General features: G+C 42.4%; 1 protein-coding gene across 6 annotated transcripts; it reads left to right on the top strand.

Annotated features, from left to right (window-relative positions):
* Positions 1–647: 647 nt before the first annotated feature.
* LOC137878348 (zinc finger CCCH domain-containing protein 7B-like) lies at positions 648–20,454 on the top strand. Of its 6 annotated transcripts, none has more exons than XM_068718631.1 (23): positions 648–891; positions 1,171–1,238; positions 1,371–1,407; positions 2,089–2,286; positions 10,175–10,333; positions 10,899–10,979; positions 11,405–11,464; positions 11,566–11,620; positions 11,782–11,951; positions 12,774–13,347; positions 13,740–13,801; positions 13,895–13,988; positions 14,338–14,499; positions 16,008–16,222; positions 16,623–16,723; positions 16,858–17,039; positions 17,200–17,285; positions 17,751–17,911; positions 18,134–18,239; positions 18,512–18,620; positions 18,919–19,055; positions 19,299–19,468; positions 19,681–20,454. In XM_068718631.1, exons 2-23 carry the CDS (start codon positions 1,180–1,182, stop codon positions 19,859–19,861), a joined length of 3,159 nt encoding a protein of 1,052 aa, XP_068574732.1. In that variant the 5' UTR covers positions 648–891; positions 1,171–1,179; the 3' UTR covers positions 19,862–20,454. The 6 variants fall into 6 exon arrangements, with proteins under 6 accessions (XP_068574732.1, XP_068574731.1, XP_068574730.1 ...); XM_068718630.1 differs by lacking the exon at positions 648–891 and adding an exon at positions 929–1,015 and having other exon boundaries at positions 11,566–11,590; positions 11,824–11,951; XM_068718629.1 differs by lacking the exon at positions 648–891 and adding an exon at positions 929–1,015 and having other exon boundaries at positions 11,824–11,951.
* Positions 20,455–20,481: the final 27 nt, after the last annotated feature.

The following is a 20,481-nucleotide window of genomic DNA, read 5'->3' as shown; positions in this document are numbered from 1 at the left end:
ATAGGTCACAGCTAAAAAATCTTAATATTATATAAAAAGAAAAATACAAGAAAAATACACATGTCACAATATATACAGTTATAATATAGTAAAGATGTTATATAAAAAATGCACACTATATACACAGTGAATAGAACAGAATAATATTAAATCAACTAAATAAACAGTAGTGCAGAGGTTTAACGATTTGATTTGGCAAGATCGCATGCAATCAAAAGAAAACATAAATTAATTGCCAACAATTAAGTATAGTTATTAATTTTGTTGTATATGGGAACTTGGTTTATTGACCCATTAAATGTAAAAAATAATGTATTGAATTGATCCATTTACAGATGTATGTATTTATGTATCTATTTGATTGTGTATATGGTTATAGCTGTTGCTTTTGTATTCTTTAATGAAGCTGAATAAGGCCAATAACGGAGTACAATCTGTCAAGCACCACTTGGTTCTTTGTATCGTTACCAAAGATGGCACGGTTATTGTTCCCACAATAATGTTTATAATGGTGTCAAATAAGGGAGGAGTGATATAAAGAATGAAAACAAGTTGTGTAGAGATGGCAGAGTGTGAGTAGGTGGGGTCTATTGTGTACACAGGAAGAGATGCCAGACCTCACGCAGGGCTAGCAAACCCTCCATTCGTTAAAGGGCCAGTGTGGAGGTTCGCAGCTGGCTCGTGGATGGACTGGGGCTGCTGGGAATCGAAACTTAACTTGGTGCCGAAGTCAGACACGGAGCCTCGACGAGTCTCTTCCTCCTCGGCTCGCTGTTTACCAGCGTCTGCTCGAGCTCTCAGCAGCAGACAGTTTCTCCGTCTTTCCGCCATTGGACACTAAATGACTTCCAACTTCTATATTTGGTTCAATGAACTTCCTCACTTCCCTAGGTAGGTGTGTCTGAAGTTGGGCCACACTCGCGCTATGATAGCGAGGGAAACGTGCTTGCATGGGGCTTGCATGTTGGATGTTTGTACATTTATTAAATACGGAATGAACACGAAGCCGGGCTTGGTAAGTGTGTCTTTGCACGAGGTGACAAAGCTGGTCGTTTCTTGCTTTCTGCTCCTGAAGGAAGTGGGTGTACACCAGCTCACAGGCACTATGAACACACCATCAGGCAGTCCTGGCTACTAAATTCACTTGTGGTCTGTTTGTCTTCTCCCCAGATAACAAGCATGGACCCTGCCAGACAGAAACGCAAGGAGGAGATAAGGACCTCTCTGAAATTTATACAGTGAGATGCATTTTTGTGTGTTAGATTTCACCCTGACTGAAAGTGAAACCTTCCATGGCCACGAATGACTCATATCCTCGATAACCAGCTGTCTCAGTACTTTTCTAAGCAAGTTTATATATTGTGTTCTAGGTCTTCCCTGGCTTATCCAGAGCCTGAGGGCTACCAGGTACCACCTGTTATTACTAATACTGTGTTATGTCTGTCTCCACTGTCTCTTCACTCTTAAGCTTTGGCTTTTATGCACATTATGATCTACAATCGCCTGTTCAATAGTTGTTGCTGAAATCCCAGACCCCTCACTCTGCTCTCTGTTTTGTTTCTCACTGAAATCCCTGTCTTTTCTTTCCTAACATCTCTCAGTTCATTCCTGGCTGCATGCACAATCAAAGACTGGACAATTAATATGTAATACTCTTGAGACTCACTCGGAAAGATATACTGGTTGCTGTAATCATTCTTCTTGTCCACAACTATTGTATTGATTGCCATGAAGTTTTGCACTGACATTTATTGTCCCCAGAGGATGAATCTTACTGATATTTCCTCTAGAGCCACCATAAAGTTGATATTACAATTTTTAAGCGACATGTCTTCAGAAATTCATGGTCTCCAGACGATATATCCTAATAACTGTGGCGATCTGCTCACCTTTCATGAACTGGTGTATGACTAAACACTTGCTAAACCAATGACATTCCCATCAGGAATCACTTCAGGGCCAGTATGAATGTTTACAACAACCAACATGGTGGGCGTCGGGGTATTTTTGAATATACTTTATTCATGACTGGGCCCAATGTTTTTGGGACACACCACATATCTTTTTTTTTTCCCCCCCCCCTCCCAGGACTTCCTTACCCGGTTAGTGTGCAACCTGCTCGATGAGGGCAACGCCTCGTTCAGAGACAGTGACTGGGAGCAGGCGGTGAGAGAGTTCACTGAAGGCTTGAATGTCTCACACTATGCTGCAGCAGAGGAGATCCAGATCCCAGACGCTTTGCTGGAGAGCTTGTATGTCAACCGGGCAGCTGCCTACCACAGCATGGTAAGAAACGGCTGCTACCTGACACGCCATGTCTGTTTTGTAAACAGATTGTTTCAGTGAGTGCAGCTCAGACTGACACTGTCAATACATGCAGCTGTGATTAGAACTACAGAGGCTTCTCCACACCCAAACCTGATCCGTCAGTTGTAGAGCCAGTTAAAAGCTGATCAACTCATAATAATGACAGACTGAAGTCATTTTTCAGCCTCCCGCAACTTTTAATCTTAAACATCCAGTAACATACCAGTGGTTAGTCCACTATAATTTGTGCTACATTTCAAAGACCCAATCAAATATGTTTCACGATAAATTATTATAATGCAGCAGAGGAAAGCCAGCACACAATACAATGCTGGGGATTGCACCACCAACCACAAGGCAGTAGATGAATGCTGTGTAGAGCGGGGGAGACTATTCATCAGTATGATAAGAGTCAAAGGGAGGTTGTTAGCATGGGTTCAAGGGAAGGCCAAGGCATATCAAGAGGGACTCAGATGTAAATTTTAGAGTAGCATATTATAGTACAAAGCAGTGAGCACAGAGGCATAATTCATAGCAGGATAGCATGACAATTACATATTCCTTTCACGGTTGAATTGCATTTTTTTCTCCCCTGGACTGAAATATCACAACTACTGTATAGATTGCCATTAAAGTTTGTGCAGACTATCATGGTCCCCAGAGGATGAGTCCCAATGACTTTGATGATCCTCTGACTTTTGTGATTCATAGTGAAATGTCAGCTTTTGGATGCATAGCCTTTTATAATTTGATTCAGACATGCATGTCCCCCTCAGGGATAATTGTAATAACTGATGTAGCATCCCCGGCTGAATAATGGTCTGGAGTCTTGAACTGATGGTCCATAAGTCTTTAATGAACACACCGTAAGAACTATGAAGAAAAATAAGTAAAGACAAACGTTTTTGAACACTGTTTAGCATCTTCCCTATCCTTCCTCTAACATGCTACATTTGACCACAAGGCGGTGCCTTCGAGCGGAAACAGCAGTTGGTTAGCTTGAGCTGACACAAAAACAGAAAAAACCGTAGCAACATAAACAACATTTTCCAAAGAATAAACTTAAACAGGTACTAACCTTGTGCCCATATCGGCCAGGTGCTAAACTAAACAAAACCGTAACCTTCTTCCTTGTTTTTATTACTTTTTTCCATCTCTTTAGCGACTTTTCATTTTGTCCCGCTTCTGACTACCTACTTCCGGTTTTGTACCTTCAAAAATAAAAGCGCAACAGGAAATGCACCGACTGCAGTGATAAAATGTCCAAAATAAAAGACAAAAAAAAGGAACAATCTATTAAAATACCCTACACTCTCAGAGGTCCTTTACACTCCCACCAAATCACGAGTGGTTTTAAGAATAAAATGGAATACAAAGGCACGAATGATTTCTAAACTCAAAATGACCTTAACTCTAAAGGCTCAGTAAATACCACATGTAACTTCGGAAATGTCCACATTTAAACTCTTCATACAGTAAAGGATACGGTTGTGAAGTTAACCAGTCTCTAGGAGTAGAATCAGCTTCTGAACAGGACGTTCAACGATGGATGGCTTGCCACAACGCTGTCCTTCCTTTCCCAATCTCTGATCTCCGAAACAAATTTTTACTCTCCTCACTAGTCCATCTCTATCAGTCATTGTCTCTACAACTTTGGACAGTCTCCACTCATTCCGTGGTCGATCATCTGCTTTCTCCATGACGATTTCGCCAACCTTCAGGTTCCTTTTTGGGGTATGCCAGCATTGTCTGGTGGCAATATTGGAGAGATACTCTCTTTTCCAGCGGCTCCAGAATTGCTCTGTAAGGTACTGAATGTGACGCCACTTCTTACGAGCATACATGTCCTCTCTGATGAATCTGCCAGGAGGTGGCAAGGCTGCACCAGATTTCATGGTAAGCAGGTGATTGGGTGTCAGCGGTTCAGGACTGTCTGGATCACTCAGATTGTCAACTGTGAGTGGACGACTATTAACAATAGCCATTGCCTCATAAAAGAATGTCCGCAGAGAGGCATCATCCATACTGCCTGAAGAGAGTGAGAGAGTAGAACGAAGAACATTCCTTACTGTTCTAATTTGTCTCTCCCATACACCTCCCACATGGCTTGAATGGGGAGCATTCAGGATGAAGTCGCACTGCTTTTCAGCCAAAAATGTTGTTAGCCGATTAGCATCCATTTGCCCTAATGCTTCTTTCAGTTCGTTTTTCGCACTAAAAAAACGAAGTTACTTCCTTGATCACATCTCAATTGACGTACAGCTCCTCTTATAGCAATAAAACAACGAAGGCCATTAATAAAGGCATCTGTTGACAAGTCATTCAACATTTCGATGTGGATAGCATGACAGGAGAGACATGTAAAGAGCAGGCCGTATCGCTTATGCACCTTGCGCCCTTGCTTGGTGGGAAATGGACCAAAACAGTCCATTCCACAATAGGTAAATGGTGGTGATGGATCAACGCGCTCTGACGGCAGATCTGCCATTCGCTGCTCTTCAACAGATCTCCTGAGTTTCCTACATTTGACACACTGATGCACATGTGATGCAACGGCTCTGTTGATTCCTGGAATCCAGTATCCGTTTGATCTGATTTCATTCATGGTGATACCCTTTCATTGATGTTGAACTTTCTCATGACAATGAGCTATTATCATCTTGGTAATGTGATGATCCTTTGGGATAATCACTGGGTGTTTCTGTGAAGTAGGGCGCGATGCATGTTTCAGTCTCCCTCCCACCTTGAGAATCCCATCTTGATCAAGAAAAGCATCCATGTGATGCAGTTTACTTTGAGATGGGAGTCAGGATCCTTTACTGAGCAGCTTAATGTCCTCTGAATACACTTGTCTCTGTAAGTTTCTTATGATGACCTGCTGTGCAGCTACTCGCTTCCGCACCGTACTGTGACCTGCTGACTTATCCTTCTTTACACGACGGAGGAGACGTGCAACGGCTTGTGTGACTGTATACCATGACGAAAACTTTGACAGGTGGTCAGAGAGATTTACTTGCTCTGTTGTTTGCACATTCAGTGTTTGAATCCTTTTGACTTCAGGGTCTCCAATCGCGATTTCTGTGAAGACCTCTGCAGCTGGAGGTATTCCTTTCTCCCACAGAAACTGAGGTCCTGTAAACCAGTTTGATGTGAGAAGCTGGCTTACACTTGAACCTCTTGAGGCAAGGTCTGCTGGGTTCTTGTCAGTGGGAACGAATTGCCATTGTTGTGGAGTTGTGCTGAGATGTATCTTCTGTATCCTATTTGACACAAATGTGTGAAAACGACGTGCCTCATTGTAGACGTATCCTAAAACCACTTTGGAGTCAGTCCAAAAGTATTCCTCAATCTCTTCAAAGCCAAGCTCCTCCTTCAGGATGTTGCTTGCTGTAACTGAGATGACAGCAGCAGTCAGCTCTAACCTGGGGATGGTTATGACCTTAATGGAAGCTACTCTGGATTTTCCCATGACCAGAGTGCAATGAACACTTCCATCTTCGTTCACTTGTCTCAAATAAGAACAGTGGCCATACCCGTATGTGCTTGCATCAGAGAAGTGGTGTAGCTCTCTTTTCAGGACCCTTCCAAAGTCAGCTGGCATATAGCAATGTGGTATGTTGATTTTGTCCAGATTTGCCAGATCATTCTTCCAGTGTTTCCACACTGGTTGCAGCTCACTGATGAGCGAGTCATCCCAGCCAGGGCCATTTCTGCATGTTTCCTGAAGCACCTTTTTTCCAGTGAGCAGAAATGGAGCAACAAACCCCAGTGGGTCATAAAGGGAGGCAACTGTGGATAGTATGCCACGCCGTGTTGCTGGCTGATCCTTTAGACAGATACGGAATCTAAAGCTGTCAGTTTCAATGTGCCAGAGGATGCCAAGCGCTCTCTCCATTGTGGAATCACTGGGGGCGAGGTCAAGAGTGTTTCTTTCATTGGCGCGCTCAGATGGTGGTGTACTCTCCAGCACTGATCTGTTGTTACTCACAAACTTGTGCAGTCTCAGCCCACCCATAGCATAGAGTTTCTGGGCTTCCTTTGCAAGCTGAATAGCGTCATTCACATTTTCTATACTTGTGACACCGCCGTCGACATAGAAGTCTGTCAGAATGAACTGGGAGCCAAGGGGAAACAGGCTCTCATTTTCCTTGGCGAGATGTCTCAGTCCGTAGTTGGCACATCCAGGCGATGATGCAGCACCAAACAGATGAACTTTCATGCGGAACTCCTGCGGCTCTGCATTCAGGTTTCCATCCTTCCACCAAAGGAATCGCAGGTAGTTTCTGTTGGCCTCACACACATGAAACTGATGAAACATCTTCTCGATATCACACATCAGGGCATTGTGGTGCTGTCTGAATCTTATGAGAACACCAGAAAGATTGTTTATCAGATCAGGGCCAGACAGTAGATGGTCAATTAGGCTAGTTCCCTTGTACTTGGCTGAGCAATCAAAAACAACACAAAGCTTCTCTGGTTTTTTGGAGTGATATACCCTGTGGTGAGGGATATATCATTTTTCTCCGTCCTTCCCATTGTCATGAACTTCCTCTGCATCACCCTTTTTGATTACTTCTTCCATGAATTTCATATAATGCTCCTTGTACTTCTCATTGTTCAGGAGCTTTCTCTTAAGATGGCTCAGCCGGACAGTGGCTAGTTGCTTATTGTCAGGGAGATGTGGTCTCTCTCTGAAGGGGAGTGGCATCTCATAGTGGCCACGATTGTTCCTTTGAATACTTTCCTTTAACATGCCCAGAAAGCATCCGTCTTTACTGACATCCTTAAAGTCATACTCAAGAACCTTGATAGCATCTGATGGAGCCACTGGAGGAAGTTCTTTGACAGCAACTCTGTGGCACATGGTGATGCTTAGTGAGTCATCGTGAGGTGATGAACAACCTACAATACTCCATCCGAGATCCGTGCGAACTGCATAGGGTTCGTTGTCTCCTCCTAAGATTACCTGCCGTGGTGCCAGTGCCCTTGAGCAATTGTAGCCTATTAAAAGACCAACTTCACACTCTAACTGTGGTGGAATTTCATTTGCTAGTGCGCAGAGATGAGTCCACTGTCTTGCCGTTTCACAGGTAGGAATGTGTGTGTGTGATTCACTGGTATGCAATCTTTGGTATAGGAAGGAGGTAGATCAATGAGGGTTGAGGAATTGTAACCTCGTACTCTGAGACCTGAGACCCTCTCACTTTGCATTAATGTATCCTTTCCAATCATGGTGGTTAGCTTCAGTCTTACAGGATGTGCCTTGGTTCCTAAGCTACGGCTAACTTCTTGATCAATGAAAACTGTGTCACTTTGAGTGTCAAGCAGGGCATAGACAAGTTTTTCTATACCTGGGTTGTTGATAGAAGAAACCCACACTGGCACGATCATGGAGGAGCTGGTAGATGGCTCCTCAGTCTCCACATTGAGTGACAGTGTGGTGGCTGCTCTCTCTGTTATGATCTGGTTAGAGACCAACACTGGTTTGACTTTACTGTAGTTGTCGTCGTGCAGACAAGTTGGGTGTCTTCCTTTTACAGGTGTCACATGAGTGTCGGTGACAGCATTCTTTGACACCATGGCCTGGCTTTAAGCAACCATAACATAGTCTGCTGTCCTTCACATATATTCTTCTTTCATCCAGAGATTTCCCTTTAAACTCAGGGCAATAGTGCAGGCCATGTTTGCTGTCTTGACAGAACATGCAGGGGGGCCTTAAGCCTGTCTTTGGCTGCATGTGATTCTCAGTCTCTGCAACTGTCTCTGTATGGAGAACACTGGATTTGGTGTTCCTTTCTTTGAGATGGCGATTCTCTGTTGGTGACTCCGATGAGTGTAGTGCTTGAAAGGAGGTTATTGGATTACAGGCAATCTCTGCTTCCATTTCCATGAAAGTGACAAAGTCCTTGAAGTTTGGAAATTCCTGCGTGTCTCTCATAACTCGAGTGGCCTGGCGGTTCCACCGTGATGCTGCCCAGTCAGGTAACTTATGGACCAGCTTCTGGTTCTCTTCACAGTCATTCAGAATGCTAAGACCTTTAACATGAGGCATGGCTTCCTGACAAGCATGTAGAAAGTCAGCAAATTTTCTGAGTCCTTCTGCATCCTTAGACTGGATCTTTGGCCAGCTTGCCAGTTTTTCTCTGAATGCTCTCTGTATAACAAACGGCTGACCATACCTATGGTTGAGACGGTTCCATGCATCTTTATAAGCCTCATCATCATTTCTGTATAGTGTGCCATCAAGTGTCTTTCGGGCTGGACCTCCTACATACTTTCTCAAGTAATGCAGTTTTTCAGCAAACGAGATGTTCTTTTTGTCTATGAGTGATATGAATGAGGCCTTCCACTCAATGAACTGGATCGGGTTGCCGACAAACAGAGATGGCTCTGGCACTGGAAGGCGATTCATAGCTATGCTATCTTGAACTGCTTGGGCAAGATCACACACATCAGATTGTGTAGGATATGCTGGAATTCTTGCTGATTGTTGGATGAGAGCTGAGGACACAGGTTGTGGTGGAGAAACATTTTCCTGTCCTCTTGTGTTAAAGTCAGCAGAGCACACACTGCCCTCCTGCATTACTTCTTGATTATAGATTGATAATCTGGCTCGTGCAGCCCTGACATTCTTCTCTGCCTTCAGTCTCTCTAGCTCACGTTTGTGGTCTTCAAAATCTCTTTTCTGCTGTTCCTCTAGTAGTTGAAACCTTGCTTGCTGTTTTTCCTCCTCCAGAAACATTGTATACTCTGCTTCTTTCGCTGCTACCTCTGCTGCTGCTTCTGCTCTGCTAGCAGCTAGGATGGTGTCCACTGAGTGTTGACTTGAAGGGGAGACTATTGATCCATATACTGAGTGTGCATAGTCTCTATTGAGCAGCTCCCGAAGACGTTGTTTAACTTCTTCAGTGTCAAAATCACCATCTATGTATGCCATTCTTTCGAAAGCGATTTTAATAATGTCCTTTGTCACTGCCTCACAAGCATCAACACAACGTCTTGTCTCACTAGATGGAGTGATGTGATCTCTAATTTGCACATAGATATCTGTAACATTGTCCTTTTCTTTCTCTAATATGTCTATAAGAGCTACAATTTGACTCTCTGGAATGTCTGACTTTAGCTGCTCTCTGGCTTCACGTGCCTGGATCTTCCATTGTTCATAAAGGTGAATGAGCCTTTTCTCCCTTTTGTGTGCCTCCTCTTTCTGCAATGCAAGCATCTTCTCTGTGGGATTCCGTTGGCGACCAGATCTGCGAAGTTCCTCGCTAGCCTGACAGGCAACCGTTATGTGGTCTGAGTCTCTACAGTCTGATGCAGATGCTTCCATTATGCGCGACAGGAAATGCACCGACTGCAGTGATAAAATGTCCAAAATAAAAGACAAAAAAAGGAACACTCTATTAAAATACCCTACACTCTCAGAGGTCCTTTACAACTGATAATCAGGTCAACATTTCCGTTTGTCCAATATTTTTGTTTATGAACAAATACCTGCGAAACCATCATCCTCCTAAAAATGTGAAAATCAGATGTTTGGTTTTATTCATAGTATATTTAGCTGATAGTCCTAATATCAATATCAATATTCAGTTCAACGCTGGAATTGGGAAAACCAAAACCTTTGACCTGCAGTGGTCAGCAGCAGTCAGCAGCAGTCTCTGATGTATTGCAAGAATTTGGACTAAATAATAAATGGACTATTAACTCAGATTTTTTTTTTTTTTTTATAAAACAAAGGAAGCCTCACCATGTGTCCTCACCATCCGCCACACCTGAACTATGAGGCTTCTTCTAGAAAACACTACCAGTCTTACTGAGACTCTTTTTAAACGTCCTGTATTATCATCTCTCATGTCTCCCACAGGGGGAATATGAGCGCTGCGTGAAGGACTGCGACAGAGCTCTGAAAGTGTGTAAGGAAAGCCGCAGGGCACTGTACAGGAAGGCACTTTGTTTGAAAGAGCTCGGGAAGTACAAGGAGGCCTACAACTGCACCACCGACTGTCTGCTCGTTACTCGTCTGGTAAAGGAAAGAGACAATTGGGAGAGTTGATGCTTAAAGGTCTAAGACATTGATTGCCATAAATCACAAACAATTTTGTACAGATATTTATGTTCCTTTCAGGATGAGTCCTAGTGGATTTGGTGATCCCCTGACTTTATCTAGGCTCACCAGTATGTCCAATACTTTGGTGTATGTCTAAAACTAATGACATTCCCATCAACCTCAGCTGTACTCATTGTTTTGTTTTTTGTGCTAGTTAGCAAATGGTAACATGATAAACTAAGATGGTAAACATTGTACCATTTCACCATGGAAACAACCGCCATCGTTGTCATTGTGATAGTGTTAGCTGTAGACCGTAAGCCTTGTCTGCTAAACTTTTAGCCACATCTCCCTCTTATTTTTTGGGTTGGATACATGTGTAAAAGTGTAGCATTGGTTGCATGAACAGAACTATGCACGACACAAGACAAAACCATGGAACATTTCCGAGGTGGTACTAACACTACATGTTAAAAGTCACAGACGTGCTGTAGCTTGTGCAATGTATTAATTTGTTCGTTGTCTGTTTAACTCTTAACAGGACAAGCGGGTGAATGAGCTCGCACAGGAGCTGGCCATCCATCTGGGACTGAAAACTCGGAAACCATATGTCGGCGTAAAGGTTTGTTAAATAATTTAGTTTTAGATTTTGTTCACTGAAGAATGCAAATGCATAATGGTAAAGGATTTTCTCAGTCTTTAGCTCTGTCATGGTCAGATAGGATGCAGTCTAGGGGTGGGCATGCATGTTGTCTTATATCTTGGTAAGTCATTTCACACCGTGATATCAATGTAATCATCATGACTTGAATGATTTGAAAAACAACACATTTTTTTATTATCTACTGAATTGAATACCTTAGAATCACATTAATGCAGTATTAAAGAAATGGTTACCCAGGTTTTTTTATATATACTATATAGAAAAGAAAATTCTCTTGATTGTTGATTGTCTCACTGCATATTTCCTCTTATTGCCTAACTCCAATGAAGACATGGTGCAGATTTGTGTCTCTCATATTCAGTATGTTATGGTTTCTCTCCCAGGAAGGAGGACTTATCACAAGAGATGTTGCTAATGGAAACATGACTGCTGAAGCCATCAAGGCAAGTTCAATCATTTCTATAGCTTTCACCATCAAACATGTTTGCAGATTGTTGATTTGATTTTAACTACAAATGCTTTTTTAAATCTTTCTCACTTCCAGGTGTCTGGTGCTCATGTAGGAAATGGTATGAATCCTCTCAGTGGCCTCGCACCAGGTGTGAATTTATGACTTTGACTTGTTCAGAATTGTCTCCATAACAATACAGGCAACATGTATGTCTCCACATTTGTTTTGTTTCCTTGATAACGTTTGTCAAATATTTATAGGAAATTTACCAGTAAAATTTAAAAGAAATTCTGTACTGCTTCTCCTTAGTCAGTTTTCCCAGCATGCCTCAGTCCTCCATTCCCTCCCCAGCTCCCTGCCGCCAACCTGCCTTCTCTTCAGTACCTGACATGGTGGACACTCTGGAGGACTCCGAGCTGATGGGAGACGATTTGGACAGCCTGCTTGACTGCTTCCCTAATGAGACGGAGCCAACTGAGGTAAAGTCTGCGTTTTGTGCTGCGTTTGTGCTGCATTGACCAGTAAACAAACCTTTGTCACTGATAGGGCAATGAAGGTGTACTTGGTTGTAAGGATTACTAAGATGGAAGAGCATGTAATTATCTTCAAAGCTTTGGGAATTACACGTCTGGTAAAACAACCCTCCTCTTTTCAAAGTAACTGTTTTGTAAAAAAGTAACCTTGCATACTTTTTCTTTCATTCCAGTGCAGTAAATTCAACTTAAGTTAAATCTTGCTTTGGATACCTAATCCATCACATAAAACATATATTCTCATTAGTAAAGTTGATGTGTATGTTAGCAAATTGTTGCAGGGGCGACATTAATCCAATATTAGTGCAATATTCACTTTATTTTTAGCTCTGTGTTGATCTCCACCAACTCCTGAGGGAAATATCCGGCTATTTAGCAGCTAGATGTTGCACTTTCTTCCCCAGCTAGTTGCTAACATTGTCTGCCTGCCATTTTGGTGCTGTTCAGGTATTTTACTGCAGATTTATCAGGAAAAACGAGGTCTGCAGAGCTGAGGGAAATTGCTGAGTCGGGTGATAATCCTCTATGAGGTCATCACTACGAGTGTCCCCCTCAGTCATTTGATCCATTGTTTATGTAATAATATTGTCATAAACGTAACAGAATTGTGTTGATATTGCCCAGCAGTTGTCAGCCAACTTCCATCAAAACCTTCAAATGTAATCCTTAAATTGAGCATTCCATTTTTACATTCTGTCTCATTTCACCTTTTTTTTTTTTTTTTTTTTCATCCATCTTCACTCCAGTTTCTCTCTCCATGTTTTTCAGACCCCCCCCCAGGCAGCACTCAGGACTTCGACCTGCGATCACACGGTCCCGTCTGTCCTGCCCGCCCCAACACCCCAGCTACCCCCGGCCTTCTTCAGCTCGGCCGTCAGCCAACTCAACTCCCTGGACTCCTTTTCAGGTGGCGGGTGCAGCACCACAGCTGGAACACTGGAGGCCCTGGACGAGCTCTTGACCGCTGGCCTTGGAGGTGGCGCTGGTGCTACAAACTTAGCACTGACCTTCGAGGAGCTGCACGTTCTGGATGGCCTTGATTCCCTGGATGACTTCCTGGATACGACTCCAAGTGCTGCTGGAAGTAAATCCAAAACCGAGCTTGACGGCGGTGAAAAGTCCCTTGTTGATTTGCTGGATGAACTAGTTCCTCTGGAGACCGTCTCTGATCCAGGCGGTCAGAGTGGTGATGTCCCGAAAACTGGTGTGAAAGCTGTGGACGCGCTCGACTCCCTTGATGCCCTGGACTCGTTTCCCTCAGTGGAAGGTGTTGTGGCAACTTTGCCAGCGATCTCCATGGGAAGAACGGGCCTGGACACTCTCTCCGATTTCAGCTCAACCGGTGATTATGATTTCTTGGTGACTTATTATATTATTGGCAAAGCATGACGGCAAGTAGCAGAGCAATCGAAGTGTGATGTTATTTTTGCCCTCATATTGTTTTATTTGACTTATAAAGAGAAAGCATGCAGTTTTAAATAACAAATATCTGATTATTTGCACACAAAAAAGTAAGAATAAACTTCATTATTTATGATCGGTTACGCTAGAAATGTATGATACAGGTACAGTGGGAAATGAGAATAAACAAAATATGAAGTGTATTTTACTGTACCTTAAATAAGTGCTCCCCCTTTTTAAAATGACCACACTTGTGTCTGGACATGTTGTAGCCCATTTACTGCAAAGTGTGAACACATAATCATCCTTTATTTTTCTGTTATTCCTTCTCAGGTATCGCAGGCTCTCAAACTGCTGCAGCTCCAGTAATGCGATCTCCAAAGAAAACCTCCAAAGTAAGACTTGCTTATCTGGCTTGTGTTAGCAGCTCTGTGGTTGTCTGTATTGTTAGCATTAACTGAAATCTTATTCTCACCTTGGCAACAAAGGAGAAGAAGAACCCCGCGCTGGTTGCGCTCTCTAACCCGCTGTCGTCCACTCATGAGTTCCTGCAGGCCTGCTCGGCCTGTTTCCCTCGGAGAGGTGCGTCTCAAACTAACTGTAGTGTAGCAATAAGCCACAATGATCCTGCTGCTGCTGCTGCTGCTGATAGTTTTAACATCCAGACAGGTTTATGTCCTTTTAATATTCCCTGTTTTGAGCATCTTTAAAGGTGGGTTGATCTGCATCCTGAAGCCATTTTTTTTAAGTTGTAGAAAGGGAAAAATTCCAAGCCCTGACCAAAATGCAAAAAAATAATTAAGAATGCAGAATTTTGTTATAAAGTGGAGATACCAAAATGCATGGTGCGTCATACTCCTACTTTTTTCTGTTCTATTAAAAAGCCTAAACTTAAAAAAAAAAAAATAACCCTCCCCTGTTTCGTTTTCAGGTCACGGAATTTATACATTTGTTCACAAACCAGACCTGGTCCACAGCTGTCGGCGAGACATTCTGCTATGTAGAGTGAAGGCAGGTTATCCTTCAGAGTGGACCAGAGTACGACAGATTCCTAACTGGAGTTCCTTCAGTGGGCCGTTTGTACTTTGCAGAGGTAAGTAACTCAATATCAAATGGATGTCTTCCGGTGAATTGTCGGTCGGCATTCATTGTTCATTGCTTGTTATTGTAGCTAAAACGTGTTTGCGTAATTCATGTTGTGGGTTTTTATTTTGTTTGTGTTTATGTCGAAAATAACCAAATTTGCATAAAACACTTCAATCTGGTGTGCAATTTTAATAAAAGACAGCCAGAGACAAAAATCAGGGTTCCCACTCGTCCTTGAAAAGCCAACAAAATTGCGAGAGGAAGTCAAATGACCAGAAAAATCTTGTTTGGCCCTGAAAAAAATATTGTTGAGAGAGTTTGAAAATATTGAATGTGAAGCCAGGGTCAAAACAGTGAGCGAGAGCCCAAAACACCAGCGAACGGTACTTTTTCACTCACCTAGTATTATCTCATCAAATGCAATGCTGCTTTATTGTGAAGGTAAAATGGAACATGACAAATGTTTAACTTTTGTAGCAGTGGGAACCCTGAAAATGTCTTTGGATGTTTTATTGCGTTTGATGAGCGAATTGCTTTTACAGACCTTTGGAATGCAAAGAGAGGAGAGGAGTGGATGTCAGGATGTCAGACTCGAGGTTGAGTTCACACATCCCGGTGTGTTTTATGGGCCGCTTAGGCCGCTTAGACTGCTGGTTCTAATCTTCAGAGGGAAATCATAGTTAATCATTTGTTGACATGGTGCAAAAGGGTGAACTTCCCAATAACTCTTTGGGCTCTGCACATAGGGCTGGGTGTCAATATAGTAGCATTATCAATATCTGAAATTCAGTACTGATGCCAAAAATAATACTTTTGTTGATACCTTAAATGAGTAGTACAAAAGATTTTAGTCATTCTAGCCGCATTGCACTATAGACCATCTGACACCCAATTCTCTTATTGATGGTCGGTCCACCACTTTGGTCCACAAATGACATTCCCATCAGCCTCAGCTTTACTGTGTGTGTGTGTGTGTGTGTGTGTGTGTGTGTGTGTGTGTGTGTGTGTGTGTGTGTGTGTGTGTGTGTGTGTGTGTGTGTGTGTGTGTGTGTGTGTGTGGACCACATCATGGCATGTTGGGGGTAGTAGCAGGTCAGTTCGAAGAAGCCCATCCTGTCGTAAATTGAACATTTGTCACTCTCTTTATCATTAGTTATCTTTTTTAGCCTTAGCAGGACTGTTTACTGACTCTGATATCAGAGTTCAGATCACAATGTGAAAGGTGACCGTCTCTTTGTGTTTCATCATACTTTGTGGTTGTGTCAGGGAAGGCAGTTTAGATTTATAGGATATGACTTGGTAGTTTTGGGGGATGGTACCTCTTGTTTACATTTTTCTCATGTGAACAAGGCACATTTCCTCTCCACCCTTGATTGGTCAGAAACATTTGAATGTGAAGGAACTGTTGATGAGGCATGAATTCACGGAAACGGTGAAAGAGGGAACTTGTTATAAAAATGAGTGATGAACCATGACCGTGGACGTGTGACAGAACTGTGTTTTCTTTCACGTCAGAGCTGCTGAATTCCGGGGATTTGGGCCTGTGCAAGTTCGGAGAGAATTGCACGTTTGCCTATAACCAGCTGGAGATTGACGTTTGGACAGAGGAGCGGAGGGGGACGCTGGACCGAAACCTGCTGTTTGACACATCGGGTTTAAAACTGGACCCTGTGAACAGCATCATCCGCCTTCTGCAGGAAATCGAGGGCATGTTCATGTTCCTCTGTCAGGTTAGTGCTCTCATACAGCTTTAGAATAATAATAATCATTATTATTATTCTACAATCATGGTTTCAAATGTCACGTTTGCTTTACCTAATTATATATACCGATTGATTTGTTCCTATATTTAACTCTTGTTACTGAACGAACCAGTCTCAGTATTAAAAACACTAGAAACCTAAAAAGTACCAGTTGCCTTGAAGCATGCATGTTACACCACACACTGCTGTTTCTATGCTTTTAATCTTCATATGCCTGTGTGCCTTGAACATTCACACAGCTTCTTGTTGTATCATCATAGATGTAGTCATTAATATTCATTAATATTGTGTTAAAGACAGTCATCTCTTAATATCCAAACGTACTGTCTTTGTTTGTTCTTTCCTGTCGTGTATTTGTTGTCTGTAGGAATGCTTTGACAGTAAACCTAGAATCATCAGTAAGCGCTGTAGAGACGATCGCACCATCTGCTCTAACCTGGATGCTCGCCACACCTTCGATGCCAATAAGTGAGCGTGTTTACAACATATGTGCCGCTGAGAGTCCTCATCTTCGCTCATTTCACTCATACGCCAACTCTTTACTTCTTGCGTGTTTCTCTCCACCTTAAACACATTCTGATTTCTCCGTCTTTGCTCGTCAGGTGCTTGGCGTTTGTGGTGCGGACCCACAGCGTGAACTACAAAAAGGTCCGACCGCTGAGCGTCCTGTGCCACTTGGATTTGTGCCGCCAAGCCATCCGGTACGGCTGCCAGAGAGAGGACAGCTGTTATTACGCCCACTCCGTCATAGAGCTCAGAACCTGGAGGGTGCAGCGCGACACAGGTGCAGTCTACCAGACACATATAAATATATCTATACATAATAACAATAATAGAATCAAGAGCGTTTTTTATTTGTCCTCTTGATTAACAATATTCAAACACTGATGAAGGGTAGCAATAGACTGTGTCCTAAAATGAGCATGTGCTTGTGTTATTTTTAGGTATCGGCCCTGATGAGATTGTGAAAGTATCGACAAAATATAACGACAACAAGGAGCAAAACTCAAGCAAACATAAAGGAAATAGAGTAAGAAACCATTTTAACATTATTTCTGTTGTTCGTTGAAACAACACAATGTTTTCTCCGGCATATAGAGCGAGCTGTCACAGTTTGTTATTGGTGAACTTGTCCAGCATCCTCTCTGTTTCTTCTGGTTTTTGTAAATGGGATGAACCCACATGTTGAAGCAGTGACACCGCCTCACTGCTGGTCTTCTGGCTGAATGACTGAATTTTTCTCACCTTTTGTAAATTACGGAGCTTTATTTCTTTATTTTTTGTATTTACTGTCAAACTTATTATATTCATTTATTTAAATTCTGTGTAATTAAAATAAAAAAATGCTTTAAAAGGGAAAAAAGTATCCTAGAGATTCATTTCATAGTTATCATTTGGCAGATGAAAAGTGAAAGATGAAGAGTAAATGTTGTCAAATGACTACCAATCTTATACATATTATGATGTGTAATAATATTATATTTATCATTTCAAGCAGCTGTCTTTTGGAGGTGATGGGAGCAAAGCAAGAGGAGGAGGAGCTGGGAAGAGTCCGAACATGAGGATGAAGTTTGCTTGTGCTCAGTGCTTGCGGGACGGCCGGATCAGTGAACCAGACAAAGCCCTGAAGTACTGCACTGCCAAGGCCAGGCACACGTGAGTAAAGATAATGAGCACAATTCCTGTACAAGTTTGGAATTATTTTCCGACTGTATAAATACATTCTCGTCATATTATTAGAGATCCTATTATATATCAGCCACAGATTAAAAAGCGGTGAAAGGTTGGATGTTGTCCTCATATAAAACTGGTAAATCACAGATGATCACAATGATCCATCAGCTCCATATCTGTGTTATCTTGTGCCGTCACCTTCAGGTGGACTAAAGAGCGATGGGTACTGCTGGTCAAGTCCTTGGAGAGAAGTAAATGGGTTCAGGTCCGACCGCTACCACATACCAAGAACTTCCCTGTGCAGTATGATGTAGGTGTGCCTCCTCTGCGCTTATGCACTTTAATACAATAAGCATATTTCAACCAAGGGCTTTGACCCATCAAAGACATTCCTACACTGATGAGCAAGGCTCTTCCCCAATCTTTTTCTTGCATTTCTTCTCTTTTATGTTTACTATATTTTGTATAGCCGGTGCTTTTAAAACGGAAATGTGTAAGTTTGCCTTTTGTTGTGGTGTCAGTTGAAAGTTTGTATTGCATTTTGTTATTTGTGTTTAACAGCATTACGTTTTCTCCTGGCAGATATGCACCCAGATGTTGAAGAAAAGGAAATGTAACTACTCAGGGAACTGCACCTTCGCTCACAGCCAAGAGGAGAAGGAGATGTGGATGTATATGAAGAATAACGACTGTGAGTTATTAGAATAATAAAAGACATCTAAATTGATGCTGAACCAAAGATATTGTCTTTTTTTTGTTACATGTGTTCCTCTTCCTTGTCCAAACATGGGACCCACATTACCGACAATGCAACTCAATCACTGAGAGCTCAGTCAGGGATGTGTTATGCTAGTAGCGGTTAATTTAAGCTTGAGCTGCTAGCAGTAAGCAGACGGCTACGGATACAGCTTTGAAATGTTGCTAAAATGGCCAGAAATCGAGATGTAAATCTTTAACTTTATATGACGGATTTGTATTTGTGCCTGTAGTGCGGGAAATGCAGCAGATATATGACATGTGGTTGTCATTAACCGCCCACATCCGGCAAGCAGACGAAGCCATGCTCACCCAGCCGGTCCCAGAAGAGAAATATATCGTCATGCCAACTGACTATGCTGAGCCAATGGTGGGTACAGTTTGTTGTTCAGTAAAGTCAAAGACCAAAAACAGCTGCACCAAACTAAAACATACACATTACTGACTATGCATCTGTAAGAAGATAATAATGGTGTGTGTGTGTGTGTGTGTGTGTGTGTGTGTGTGTGTGTGTGTGTGTGTGTGTGTGTGTGTGTGTGTGTGTGTGTGTGTGTGTGTGTGTGTGTGTGTGTGTGTGTGTGTGCGTGTGTGTGTGCGCGTGTGTGTATTTTAGAATGGCTTCCACTGTCGTCTGTGTGGTAGGCACAGTAATGGTGAGCGGCAGTGGCAGCAGCACATCTCCACCGTGAGACACAAGGACCGGGTGTTCAGCTGTGAGGGAGAGGACGAAGCTCTGACGTGGAGCTACCGTTTCCCTGGTCCATGCTTTGAACTCTGTCCCAAGTAAGACCTTTGTTCTGGAACACGATTTCAAGTGTTTGAAGCACGGTGCCAGCTCAAATGTGTATCGTGAAACACACAGAGAAGAAGAATACATATTGAACTTACCAAATGAATACCAATTTTGTGTGTGCTGGATGTGTAAATAAGCTTGCTTTGATAGCACCATATCGACTTTAGGAGGTTATGTCACTGTACATGTTAATGTTTGACAGGTTTGATGACGGCTGTCCTGACAGTGTGTGCTGCGACTACGCCCACAGCTTAGAGGAGCTGCAGGAGTGGACAGAGAGACGAGATTTCCTGAGGCAGAAGCTAGCCAAAGCCAGGGAAGACAGGCTCATCATGCCTGATGAGATTGACTTTGGGAAGTTCAACTTTCTACTTCAGGACTGAGATTTTTATTTTTATTTTATTTTATTTTTTTACTTTTTAAGCCAATAACTGCCAAACTAGCATTTAAGTTAATTAAGAGTTTTCAAATCATGACCAAAATTGCAAGGTGATGTAATCAAACTAGCAGTGTATACAATGTGCCTGCCAAAAGATGACTTGACATAATTCACGAAGCACATGTATTTACGTTCCCAAACATGCCATATACTCCTTACTCTAAATATTTGATATCTTACTGTATGGAACGTTTTCACAAGCCACTTTTTGCTCGTCTGTTCAGCTAAAACATCAGTAAAAACAGTACTCTTCACTGTGAAAGTAAGACTCGTGTTGGTGCGAAAAACACAGCAGATACAAAGACACACCGCTCATCACAGGATATTCATCAAAGGTTCATATTTAACCACACATGCAGCCGCTTAAATGTTCTTTTTCCTTCTGTTTGTGTTCTGTTTTAACAGAGTTTTATTGACATGGCTTCCATTCTAAAGTTCACTAAGAGAGAGGATGTTCAAGGCCTTGACTGGGCATTAAAATACTCTCCACAAACTATTTTTCTTAATATAAAGTCTTAATAAAAATGGTCAAGTTCACTTCTGATTTATGCTTTAGCTTTGTTT

This window comes from Cebidichthys violaceus, unplaced genomic scaffold, assembly GCF_023349555.1.
Source record: "Cebidichthys violaceus isolate CVI_PGR_0920_01 unplaced genomic scaffold, fCebVio1.0.p SCAF_23, whole genome shotgun sequence".
In the NCBI taxonomy this organism is placed as follows: Eukaryota; Metazoa; Chordata; class Actinopteri; order Perciformes; family Stichaeidae; genus Cebidichthys; species Cebidichthys violaceus.
This window is presented reverse-complemented; position numbering and strand designations above follow the sequence as displayed.

What these genes read in the sequence shown, in the direction of transcription:
- LOC137878348 (XM_068718627.1), top strand. Translation starts at nt 962, where the DNA reads ATGTTGGATGTTTGTACATTTATTAAATACGGAATGAACACGAAGCCG. An exon ending in TGAACACGAAGCCGGGCTTG is followed by an intron (nt 1,016 to 1,170) that starts GTAAGTGTGTCT and finishes TCTTCTCCCCAG; the next exon opens with ATAACAAGCATGGACCCTGC. An exon ending in TCTCAGTGGCCTCGCACCAG is followed by an intron (nt 11,621 to 11,781) that starts GTGTGAATTTAT and finishes GCTTCTCCTTAG; the next exon opens with TCAGTTTTCCCAGCATGCCT.